General features: G+C 33.4%; 7 protein-coding genes and 2 pseudogenes across 9 annotated transcripts, besides 3 other annotated features; 5 read left to right on the plus strand and 4 right to left on the minus strand.

The window, feature by feature from the left end:
• Nucleotides 1-128: part of a mobile genetic element that runs on past the window's edge.
• A 182-nt stretch (nt 129-310) lies between these two features.
• TVAGG3_0154750 (Golgi to ER traffic protein 4-like protein family) lies at nt 311-1,399 on the minus strand (the record flags this gene model as incomplete). Its single annotated transcript, XM_001306225.2, has 1 exon — nt 473-1,381. The coding sequence occupies one exon, from the start codon at nt 1,379-1,381 to the stop codon at nt 473-475; it is 909 nt and encodes a 302-aa protein (XP_001306226.1).
• Nucleotides 1,400-1,904: 505 nt separating this feature from the next.
• Nucleotides 1,905-2,384, plus strand: TVAGG3_0154760 (uncharacterized protein; the record flags this gene model as incomplete). Its single annotated transcript, XM_001306224.1, has 1 exon — nt 1,905-2,384. One exon carries the CDS (start codon nt 1,905-1,907, stop codon nt 2,382-2,384), a length of 480 nt encoding a protein of 159 aa, XP_001306225.1.
• Nucleotides 2,385-2,545: 161 nt separating this feature from the next.
• Nucleotides 2,546-2,957, minus strand: TVAGG3_0154770 (transcription factor IIA, alpha-helical domain-containing protein; the record flags this gene model as incomplete). Its single annotated transcript, XM_001306223.1, has 1 exon — nt 2,596-2,952. The coding sequence occupies one exon, from the start codon at nt 2,950-2,952 to the stop codon at nt 2,596-2,598; it is 357 nt and encodes a 118-aa protein (XP_001306224.1).
• Nucleotides 2,958-4,116: 1,159 nt separating this feature from the next.
• Nucleotides 4,117-4,215: a terminal%2Cinverted (terminal inverted repeat of Maverick-3 transposon ID:TVAGG3_0154780).
• Nucleotides 4,117-12,265: part of a mobile genetic element that runs on past the window's edge.
• On the plus strand, nt 5,364-5,726 carry TVAGG3_0154790 (uncharacterized protein; the record flags this gene model as incomplete). Its single annotated transcript, XM_001306222.1, has 1 exon — nt 5,364-5,726. One exon carries the CDS (start codon nt 5,364-5,366, stop codon nt 5,724-5,726), a length of 363 nt encoding a protein of 120 aa, XP_001306223.1.
• On the plus strand, nt 5,745-5,987 carry TVAGG3_0154800 (serine threonine-protein phosphatase family; the record flags this gene model as incomplete). Its single annotated transcript, XM_001306221.1, has 1 exon — nt 5,745-5,987. The coding sequence occupies one exon, from the start codon at nt 5,745-5,747 to the stop codon at nt 5,985-5,987; it is 243 nt and encodes an 80-aa protein (XP_001306222.1).
• On the minus strand, nt 5,992-6,579 carry TVAGG3_0154810 (uncharacterized protein; the record flags this gene model as incomplete). Its single annotated transcript, XM_001306220.1, has 1 exon — nt 5,992-6,579. One exon carries the CDS (start codon nt 6,577-6,579, stop codon nt 5,992-5,994), a length of 588 nt encoding a protein of 195 aa, XP_001306221.1.
• On the plus strand, nt 7,009-8,515 carry TVAGG3_0154820 (annotated as a pseudogene). The gene has a single exon. A coding segment is annotated over exon 1 (1,507 nt).
• Nucleotides 8,528-9,091, minus strand: TVAGG3_0154830 (uncharacterized protein; the record flags this gene model as incomplete). The annotated part of the gene is made up of 1 exon (XM_051224789.1): nt 8,528-9,091. The coding sequence occupies one exon, from the start codon at nt 9,089-9,091 to the stop codon at nt 8,528-8,530; it is 564 nt and encodes a 187-aa protein (XP_051109775.1).
• Nucleotides 10,727-11,271, plus strand: TVAGG3_0154840 (annotated as a pseudogene). The gene has a single exon. A coding segment is annotated over exon 1 (545 nt).

Raw genomic sequence — 12,265 nt, forward strand, 5'->3', positions numbered from 1 at the left:
CAGTTTATCTTGCACCTATATATTATAAACTATATATGTGGCTGATTCTCTATCATATTCTATGAAAATATATAGTTTTTGTGCAGATAACTTTGATAATTTCTAATATTCTCAAACATCAAAATTAATACCTCTAAATGTATCTAATTAGTATGAGGAGAAGTCTGTTCTGTTAAAACATACATTATTTTTTGTTGCTGGCACATTCCTCAAATAGATTCCAGCCTCCACATAATTTTGTAGATGACATAGTTTCGATTCTCATTGAAATATGAATGTCCATAATATATACTCTTAACATAGTAATATTCCGGAATAATTTTTCATTATAACATAAATATTACGAAAATATGTTTTGATTAAACAGCTAAATGTAATAGTTTCAAGATTTTATGAGTTCTATTATAGATAACTAAAAAAAAATAATATAAAATTTTAGAATATTGAACATTAATTGAAACTCTATCGTAGTTTAGTTCTGTTGTGGCTGGAACATACGGAAAACATTTTGGAATATATTTCCAAAGTTTGGTACATTTTGTTCCTGATTTTGAGTGCAATAAATAGATTTGATTGCATCAAACCACTTCTTGAATTCACTGTCAGTCTCAAGGATTGGCTTGTAAGATTCGTAAAGATTTGTGGCCGCAGCAGAATTTTGTCTTAAGCAGGCATTTGCGAATAATGAAACGAAATGCATAATAGGTTGCTCAAAGAATTCATCTGTAATTCCTTCCGGTTTCGTTTCACGCATTGCCTGAGAAGAAAAATCGTAAAGTTGATAGCCATTTTGGGATGTTCCGAGCATTGATAGGAGGAAACGGCCCATAATGAACTGTCCAGTATAATCTCTATCTTCTTGTGGTAAGGTAGAAATCCAATCCCATTGTGAAACTAATGCTCGGCGAATATAGTCATTAAAATCAATTTCTGGTTCAATCATCTGTCCTGTAGTTGACAATTCAACGAAAAGAATGCAATGAACGTTTGTATATTGCTTTGTTTCAAAAGCTAAATCGAATTTCTTCTTGAAAATAAAATGATCTCTATCTCCAAGTTTTTCTGAGTATTTCTTAGCATATGTGAAGAATTCTGGTGTTGCTGCTTCTGGTGGAGCTCTTTCAATGAAGTTGAACATTAATCTTTTAATTGAAGTTAAAATAGTCTTTGCATCCTTGGGAATGGTTTCAATAGAATGGAGGGCAGCAACTGATGCTGCTGGCCACTGACCTGCATCACCTAATTTATGAGCTAATTTAATTAAGAAATCAATTGCTTCGTCTATTTTATTCTCTCTCTTTAATTTTCTTAGGACAAATGAACTGCGTTCAACAGCTAGATATCCATCGCCAGATTCAGCAATTCTGAAAACAGATTCCATTTTTTTTTCTTGAAAAAAATTAATCGATTTGGATTCAAAATATAATCATCAGATCTCCAAATCAGATGCAGCCAATAAAGAATTTTAGAAAAAAATAAGTAGAAATCGGCAATTTAGCAGGAAGTAGTTCAGCAGATTGAACTTAAATGATATTATCATGTTTAATATTGCATTTTTCAATATTCTTGATATTATATATATGCAACAGGCTTGTTTTCACTTATCAAAATATCAAGCTATAATATTTATACGATGCAAGTGTCTGAAACTTTGGAAGATATATGAACAATGTATTTGTTAGTCTGATCACAGATTGCACCCTAAAACCGCAAGTGTAAGGTTTGGAATGAACTCCATCATATAATCTTTCATGATATTAGACAATTTGATTTTGATGAAAAATGTCTATTAGTAATTCGAAGATATAATTTGCAATATAATATATTATTGTTCATAAATATGTCGTTAAACAGAGGAAAAATACATATTTTTTAAATCAAGAAAAAGTGACAGTTCCTCGAAAATGATGGAAATGTTCCAACAAGCTATGAAACAAAATATGCCTCAGCAGCCACAAGAGGAAATACCTCCTGAGGATGATAACGGAATTCCACTTCCACCAGGAATGACCACACAAGTTACAGATTATCAAAGTAAACAAGGCAAAATTAAAGTTTATGAAATCAGGGAACGTAATACAAACTATATCTTATATGGTACACTTGCTAATAATGTTCAAGGCCTTATATTTGCGTTTTTCTTCAATTTTATTTTAATGGCAATTAGACAATTCTTCGATTACTTAAGAAACGCATTTAACCTCATTAAGGATGCCATTACACATCCAAGACTTACAATTGAACAAAGACTCATCCTTGTTGCAGAATCTATTCTATTTCTCGGTTTAGCTATATTCAAGGCCTACAAATGCGGATTTATAGGAACAGGACCTGTAAAAGAAGTACATAACCCAGCTACACCTTTTATTATTAGAATTGCATGAAAATTTAAATATATTAGTTATATTTTTTTTGTTTAGGTGCCAAAAGTGCCTTGTATAAAATATACATATAGATATCTCCATTAAAAATAATAAATTTAATTTTTTTTCAATTTCAATTTTTTTTATCAAAAATAGTAAATTCTGCAACAATAATATTTACTTATTAAATTACATTACGATAATGACCGATTTCAGTCATGAGAAAAATAATTTAGTTATCATGTCTCATGGCAGTAACTTCGAGGAGTGGAATATTAATCGTCTGGTAACCGTCAACAGTAACACATGCTGGCTGAAGTTTGATATTAAAGACGTTGTAAATAAATTTAAAATCTACTGGATTTCCTTCAATATGACATTCCTTTCCTTCTTGATATTCTTCCATTGCTTGAGTTATACTTCTCTTGAACTCACGTTTGATCAAATATTCTGTATCATCATCAAGAACTCTAGCCTGCTTCATTTCGTCTAAAACTTTGATAAGAGCTTGACCTATTGGAGTACCCATATAATAATTGAATATATGGGTAACGCCCTTGTAGGAATCTGGCTCCATTTGAGTTTCCATTTTTTTTATTGACAAATTTTATCCCCCTAATTTAATTGGTGTAAGAACCAATCTTTAATACGTCACTTTTCTTCACCATTTTTGACAATTTTATAAATCATGTAAAGTCATGCTGAATATGATTTGTATCATTATATTAAACACTGCAATAATCAACGAAGCAGCAGGACTTATAGGTGAACCAAAGTCAGACTACAATAATATTTTTTAGGATGTTCTGAACAAGATAACCAATAAAAAATAGCTTTTATAAAGGATAAGGATGTTAATCCATCACAGTATAGATGATCATATCAATCAATAATTATGTAGATACTGAATTAAAAATTATCCAAACAGAATCTATCGATTCAATGAATTTTCTTCCCCAAGATATAATTAAGGAAATAATAAATATTATTTCGTATAATATTCGAACTTCTTATGGAAAGTCTCAGTCTTGATGCAGAAGAATGGCAAAGTCGACTTTATTTGTATCAGCAACCCTGAAAGGCGCGACTTTCTCAGAATTTTTCCCAAAACACACCATAAACAATTTTGAAGAGAAGCTATTCGACTCTTACGGGCATGAATACAAATTAGCTATTTGTACACATATTATTATATTTATACAAGGAGCTTAAGTTATGAATTCTGGGTTCTAACTCCATTCTGAAAAATAATATATAATTTGGAAACCTCAAAAATATGATTATTCATAAATTTTTAAGCATGATAATATCCACATAGGTATAAAATTGTATTTTCACAAACCATATATGTCTAAAATCTTTTAGTGTTCTAGGAAATCACGATAAATTTTTCTTCACACAATTTTTTTTCTTAATGTTCTTTCATAAATTGAAAAGCTTCATTATCAAGAGGGTGAATCATTATCCTTAAAAATTTAAGTATTGTAAACTTCTCAATTATCTACGATAAGTGGCAAAAAGTGAGGATTTTCATACGGTATCTAACTAAAATTAAAACAAATTTTCATTAAAAAGTTATATAATTCACTTTAAGGTTCTGACACTTATCGTAAAAACGTATTCATCCAATAATTAAGTTACAATTAAATAATGAATATAATATCTATATCATAATGAGTAATGAAATATATCCTTTATTCAAATTTTTTGTTTTCCGTCTAAGTCGAATAGCTTCTTTTTGAAGAAAAACGGTAAGAAAAAAAAAAAAAAAAAAAAAAAAAGGTAGTGGGGCCTCCAGGCGCGTTGCGCCCTCTAGCCCTGAAGATGTTTAGTATAAATGAAGTTTTTATTCGGAAAATTGTTAGTCTTCTGGTGTGAATTCGGAGGACTCTTCTTCTTCCTCCATTGCTTCTGGGAAGAAGCCTTCTTCTGGGTCGAAAACATTATATAATGTGTCGCTTTTCACAAATTATATATGTTTTCATGTTTTGTCACTTTTCTGTCACTTTTCAGGAAAAAAACATTTTTATTATTATATATAAATGAATTTTACAAAACCACCGTTACCGTTCTTTGGAAATGAGAGTAAATGTAAAGATATTATATTGAGAGAACTTAAGAAACTACCGAATGGTCTAACATTTGTAGATTTGTTCGGTGGAAGTTTCTATATATCCCATTTGTGCCATACAATATTCCCAGACTCAAAGATTATATGCAATGACTTCGACAACTATATGGACCGTCTCAAACATATTCCAGACACTAACAATATATTGAAAGAGTTAAAAGAAAAGATTCAGATAGGTAAGATGGAACGTATACCATTAGATAACAAAAATATTGTGAGAGAGGTTTTGAAAAAAGCAGAATATATAGACTGGGATAGTATATCTGCTAGACTATTATATAGTGGTTCTATAAGAGTTCATGACATTGAAACACTTATGTCAAAAGTTTTATATCTTAACTATACAAATGTTTTCAAAGAGGACATAGAAAAATATATTGAGGGTATAGAGTTTGTGAGATGTCGTTGGACAGAGTTGTATGAAAAATATAAAGACAAGGAAAATGTTTTCTTTATAGTGGACCCGCCGTTCTATAACACATGGGATTTTCAATACCAAGTAGACTGGACTTTGAGAGACTCTTTAGAAACTTTAGACGTTTTACATAACCATCCATGCTTTTACTTTACATCCGATAAAAGTGGTTTGGAAACCGTTATGAGATGGTTAGAGGACATACATGACTATGAGTTTAGATATGACAAGATAGAATATGAGAGAGGTCCTATAAACCGGAGAAAGTGTCATAACAAAGAAATTTTATTAGTAAGTAAATGTGGTTTGAAATAGGACTACTTGTTTTAGTTTTTTTCCATTGTGTCATTTATTTCTTTGACGTGGCAGAAAGATATAGAGAATATGAAGATGAACCAATGCCTGCAAATGTTCAGTATATGTACTCGTAAGAGATATTTTTATCTAATATTAAATGGACGCACAGAACTTAGCGAATGCACAGCAACCTGGACAACCAAACCCAGAGAATATTCCAAATGAAGTTAGAATACAAACTGCAATGGCAAACTATGGTCAAGTGCCAACAGATGTACAAATGCAAACTGCCATGTCAAATGACGCTGCGTTAGGTTTGCCACCATGGTATGCAAATATGAGATGGAAAGAGTTTTATACAAACCCTGAAGTGGGATATAAACAACTTTATGCAGATGACGCGAACACAGGAGTTGACCCAGAATATGTTTTCTACCAGAGGAGAAACAGAATGTATGAGCTCCAGTTAAAGAATGCTATGGAACTCAACAGGAAACGTAAGAGACTAGGCGGACATTAGATTTTTACATATAGTAAAATGGGTTTCTTCAGTAGTATTGGAAACTTCTTCAGAAGAGTTGGAAGAGGTATATGGAATGGAATAAAAACCGTAGGAAAAGGAATTTGGAACGGAGTCAAAAATATTGGTAAAAGAGTAGGTCAGTTCGTTGGTATTATACCTAAAGACCCTGAACCAGAAGAACAAGCTCCTGTTATACAACAGCCTGAACTTGCACCACAGTCAAGTTGGCAACCAAATCCAACACCTCAACCGTATTAAAAAATTATATTTTTACCGTTCGATAGTAGTTGTATATGAAACTAAGTTCTAAGTAAAACGCATGGTATAATGGAATTATTCTTTTTCTTCCATCTGTAGTAAACCATACTTGAAAGTCTGAAATACTTCCACTTGGTGGTTCGTATAACTTTGTAGGTTTTTCGTAAAAGTCATTTGCCAAGCATAAGAAAGAGTTTTGGGCGCCAGAAAATGAAGCATGAACAATAATAGCATCTTGGTCGAAAACATTTTCATATGTTCCATTAGGGTTTTCGACTTCATAAAAGTCTGGGTGTACTGGATATGCTGCAGGCTGATTTAACATCCTCATAAATCTATACCATGCCAAGTTGTTATATTTTGTAGAAATATAAACGTTTTCTCCAAGGTCTTCTATTCTATTGATTTTAACAGTTGCATTTTTTCTGTCATAAATAATATCGAGATGGTACTCTCCTTCGTCAATGTTATACTGGTTTGCATATTCGATATAGATATCGTTTATTTTTTCTTGAAAAGCTTGAAGAGTTGTTTCTAAGTTTACAAGCAAACTAACTTGTAAAAGTTTTCCCTGTTCAAATTTCTCATACATACGTTTTTCTTTGTTATAGTATCGAACTTCAAAACCGACCGTAAATGGGAAACCATGTATGGCTTCTGAAATGAACTTCATTCTACGAAAGCCAATAGCTTTTGTGACAGATGGGTCTCTTAGCCATCTTAATGGGTAGTCAAAACGATAGCCTTCATGCTTTACGGTCTCTGTCTCAAACTTTTGACCGACATTAGTAAAAAGTTCATCTAATGGTTTAGTTGTAGCAACTCTTGAATTTTCTTTTTCTATTGAAAGCATATTTTATCTAGAATAAAAATGTCGAAAGATATTGCTTCCATGAGAGAAATACAACACAACCGACAACTCATTATGCAAGCTCTAAATAAGAACACAACAAACTTTTCAAACTATTCTAAGATATCTGAGTCATTGAAAGAAGGAAACTTAAAACTGACATTAAACCCAATGACAGATGAGTTTCTATTTCAAGACAATAAGAACCATACTGTCTGTATAAATCCAACAAAAGGAACTTTAAACGAGAAACCTATAAATGAACTTCTTTTGAAAACAGATGTTGACAACAAAGCTGACAAAGAATATGTAGACGATGCAATAGCAAAAGAAGAAGAAAGAGCTAACAATGCTTATGCAACAAAAGAACATACTCATCCTGAACTAGCAGACAAAACATATGTTGACAATAAAATGTCAAGTGAAGTGACGAGAGCTGAAAACGAATATTCTAAAAAGACTCATACACATTCTATATCTGAAATAACAGACTTACAAGAAACCTTAAACAGTAAAAGTGCCGTTGGACATACACATACCATTGCAAATATTACAAACTTACAAGAAACCTTAAACAGGAAAAGTGCCGTTGGACATACACATACATCTTCTGAAATAACAGACTTAAACGTTAGCCTTGAAAATAAAGCAGATAAAACATATGTCAATGAAATATACCAAAGTTTGATAGGAACAAAAAATATTGAAACTATTGTTGGTGACTTTTCTGTCAATGAAGAAAATAAATATTTTAGATGGCAGTTTGTACAGTCCTTAGAAAATGGTACACGGTATAAACTCATTCCGAAAAAATAACAATGAAATGTATGTAAGCTATAAAAAGAATAATGGTACACAAGTTAAAGTTCCATTAGACAACAACTGCTACTTAAACTTATATGGAGACGAACAAAAGAAATATTTAAGAGTTTATGAAATGACAGATATGACATTGCCTGACCCAGCTCCAGCACCATATTATTATGACTATGGAGATGACGTCAGAACACCACATGTAGATGAACAAAAGCTAACATTATATTTAGATTATTATAGATATAAAAGATATAATGCAATAGAAAAAACGAGAATAGTATACTATTATGAAGATGACAGAAATAAATATTATAGTCAAGATTTTACCTACCCTGAAAACATAAGATTATATTATAAAAAATATTCTGACACAAACCAGAAGAAACCTGAAATAGTTGCACTATATTTTAAGTTCAAAAGAGACAATCCTATAATGTCTCATATGTTTGATTTAATGAACCCAGTAGGTTCTATTTATACATCTATGGAAGCAAGAGGTCCTCAAGTAATGTTTGGTGTTGGTGCATGGGAACAAATAGTCGACAGGTTTTTGTATTGTGCAAACTCTTCAAAGGAAACAGGTGGAAGTAAAACGATTTCAGGTGAAAAATTTACCTGCACACAGTCACTACATAGATTTAAGTACATCTCAAGCAGGTTGGCATAAGCATAGATATTGGGATTGGTCAGGAATGACAAAAGGTAAAGGATATGATGTTAAAGACGACGTTAAGTTTGCTATAAATTGTTACTGGAGTGACACTCAGGGAGAAGGAAACCATACACATTTCGTTTCAGGATATACGCAAACAACGGGACAAAGTAAAGAATACATGCCACCTTACATGACAGTTTACGCATGGTATAGAATTGCTTAGTCGTCATTTTCAACTTCTTTAGCATATTCGTCAGGAGTTGTCTTATATTTGTTAGGAACTGTTTTTGAAAGTATACCACCTTGAACTTTGACAAGTTTGAAACGAGGTCTGACAATAGTCGTTTTATCTTCTGCTTGCAGTCTGTACATTTTGCCATGTTTGCCTAAAACTTCATAATATTCTCTTGTATACTTTCTTCTATTTTTACGAACACGAATGTGAGTACCTGTCGGGTTCCCATTGTTGTCATAGTCAATAGTATTTTCATATGGGTCGCGTTTGGGTATTTCTATTTTTACTTTGTCACCTTTCTGAAGTTTGAAGCCCGGCATTCTTTCTTGTTTGTCTCTTTTGACTAAATTATTAAATATATAGTCTTTCTCTAAGTCAGGGTTGTTTTTCATTTCTTCGGGGGAGTGGTTTCCCAAACCTTTTTGTTTACGGCTATTGTAAATATTTAAAACTTGTCTCATCTTTGCCATGGAGAAGTGTCTATATTTGTCGTCATATGACATTTCATTTGCTTCACCACCTTGTGGTTGGTTTAAGTCTCTTAACATTTTTATACAACCGTCAATGACACCAAGAGCAGAATGGTTTTGGTCGACAATGAAATATTGGTTTACATTTTTTGAACGCAGATAGTTTTTAATATCGTCTGATTTGAAAGAACTTTCACAGTCAGATGTCAGTTTTGTTGGATGGTATTTGTCAACGAATATTGTCAAAGCTGCTAAGATATCTAAAATATTTTTGGACTGTAATGGTATGGCTTCACAGTATCTTGTGTTTGACCGACAAATATTAGCCAGTATGGTGGTCCATCTGTTCTAACTCTCGGAATGTTTTTCCAAGATATCCATAAACCAAGCATTTGGTGTTGAACTAAAGATTTTTATCATGAGTGCTTTCTTTGTCGCTTTAGAAACATAGGGGTCCTTGTTTGGATTCGTCATTTTTTATCCTATAAGAAATGGGTTTATTTGGCGCATTAGCAGGAGTTGCATCCAGATTTTTGCCCGCAGTGGGAACAATAGCCAGAGGTGTATTTGGAGTTGGAAGGAAGATTTTGAGTACATTAGGTATACTTAAAGAAAGCACAACCTATTATACAAACTGTACAGAAAGGTTGGGATGTAGCACGAGATGCAACAAATCTTATTCCAAATCCTGAAACAAGAGGAAAAGTTCAAGGATGGATGGACAATGTAGGAAGACAAGCAGGAAACTATTATAACAAAGCAAATGACTACTATAACCAAGCAGGACACTATATGGACCAAGGTGAAGATTCTTTAACAGAGGATATAACCATGCACAACAGTGGGTAAACAATAACCAACCTCAACCGCCTCAAACGTGGGGAATGTAAAGTTTTTTACTGAGATGAAATGAACAATACAGCATTGAGACAAATGGGTTCAAGATGGATTTGTCGACTTCCAGCAGTTACACAACGTGTTTGTCAAGTTCTTCCTATACCTCAGGAAGTTTTAGACCGACTTAAAAAACCTAAACAACCAGTTGAAAACAAACCAAACTAAAATTTTTTACTGAGATGAAATGACCGAAGAAGTTGAAACGGTAGATTTGACACCACAAACAAAAAGTTCAGAACCATTGTCAAAACCTGTCAAAGAACTTACAGATGAAGAGAAAAATTCAATAATAGAAAGTGCCAGGTCTGGAAATACAAACCCTAACTACAAAGTCACTTTTTCATAAAAAATGGAACGGCAAGTATCTCAAAAAAGAAACAGACTCTCACAAATAAAATATTGAAGTCTGAAGGAGCTTTCGAGACAACAGATGAAAAGTTTACTTCACTGACCAACAGTTCATTATAGAACATCTCATTGACTTAGAGTCGAAATATTCTAAACTTTACAACAAACACAAAAAGTTGAAAGGAAAACAAAAACAAATGGCATATGATATTTATGAAGATGTTGACAACACAACTGTTCCTGCAAGTGAAGTAAAGTCAGAGGAACCGAAAAGTGACGAAAAACCGATAGAAGAAGAAAAACCAAAAACTGAAGATAAACCAAAACCAAAGTTTAGTTTGGAAACTAAACCAAGTCAACCTTCATTAGCTGGTATGGGTTGGCGTCAAAGACTTATGGCAGCAGGCGGTTATGTAAAGTAAAGAAAAAATATTTTTTTTTCTTTTTATAAAAATGCCCCCATATAGAATGGATAGAAAATCTGCTAGAATAAAAGCAGAGTTACAAAGATATGGTTGGAGAGTTTCGAAGAAGTTTAAATATAGGAAGGGAAGACCCATAAAAGTCTATGACAAACTGGCTGGTCTGACCTACGAAATGGATTTGGAAACAGCACGTGCAAATTATCCAAACAGACTAGAGAGGTTAGAAGAAGAACGTCTTATGGACATGCCTTTCGATGTTAGTGAACCTCAAGTTGAAGGACACGACGGCTTTGCCAGATTCTACTGGAAACATGACGAACAATTGCATCCTTTGAGAAGGAAAAAAGGTAGTGCAGAGGATGGTCATGCTCCCATGGAAAGAACAAGATATGCATATGAGAAGTACCGTGAAGTTAGAAGTCAAATACATCTGGTCGAACCTTTACAGTAAACTTTGACGAAGGAAAGAACAAAGAAGGCTTCATGGGTGTACTTGCTGCCATACAAGACGGAAATAAGAAAGGACACAATCTCAGATTGACCATAAACAGATTTGGATGGTCACATTTACTATGCAAATGGCAATGAACAAACAGCCGCAAAACTTCTTGACGCTTTCAAGACTACAAAGAGAGAACAAATGGTTGACTCCGACTTCAGACATTTTGAATGCAATTGAAGGAATTGCAAGTGTCAAGTTCGAATGGTACCAACCTAACCCTCAAGCAGTCAGACAACATGCTGGATACTTCCCGTTCATAAATAAGTCTGACATTGACTTGACAAGGTATGGAATTTACAATTCAATTGAAACAATTGTCAATGAACCTTGCATTCTTACATGTCTCAGGAACTCTGGTCTTGTTACAGATGAGAAGATGAAGTATCTTGAGTCATGTGTGAAGACAAGGTACATTCTCAGAGGTCAATTGGCAAAAATTGCACCGTTGGCAAATGTCAATATCCGAGTCAACATACCTACAGCTAAAGGTTCTTCACATGACGACTATGTTGTTTGAGTTCAATTTACCATAGTTGAAGATTGTAATTGTCCACAACCACTTCATGTTGAACGAAAGTCTTACAAACCCATTGTTCGGAAAAGGCAAGTGCAACATTGTCAGAGCTGTAAACATTCTTTTCGAGAAAGGTTTGTTGGAACCAATTCCAGATGACAAGCTGACAGAAACTTTTGTACAAAAGACGAAAGACGAAACAAACTTTTCACTGTTAGCAAGACAAAAGTTGTTCCAGACAAAGTTCTAGTACAAAAGAAGTACACAAATTCCACAAGGAGTTGGATTGTTCGGATACCAACCTGAACCAGAAGAACTTCCAATGAGGTTGCAAGAACTTCAAGATGCTATAAACAAACTTCCATTGAGACATCCAATTGACGTCAAATTGTATTGGAGAGCATCTGAGTTAGGTCAGAAGGTTTTATATGAAACAGGTTGCTTCGACGATGTTTATGAGATAACAGGAGAAGTTTCGCAGAAGATAAGAGACTCACTTGAATTTCCACAAACTGGACCAATTGGTTGCGACAAGTTCGACTCAAACGAAAAGATATACTATGTCG

Source organism: Trichomonas vaginalis, chromosome IV, assembly GCF_026262505.1.
Source record: "Trichomonas vaginalis G3 chromosome IV, whole genome shotgun sequence".
Lineage (NCBI taxonomy): Eukaryota > Parabasalia > Trichomonadida > Trichomonadidae > Trichomonas > Trichomonas vaginalis.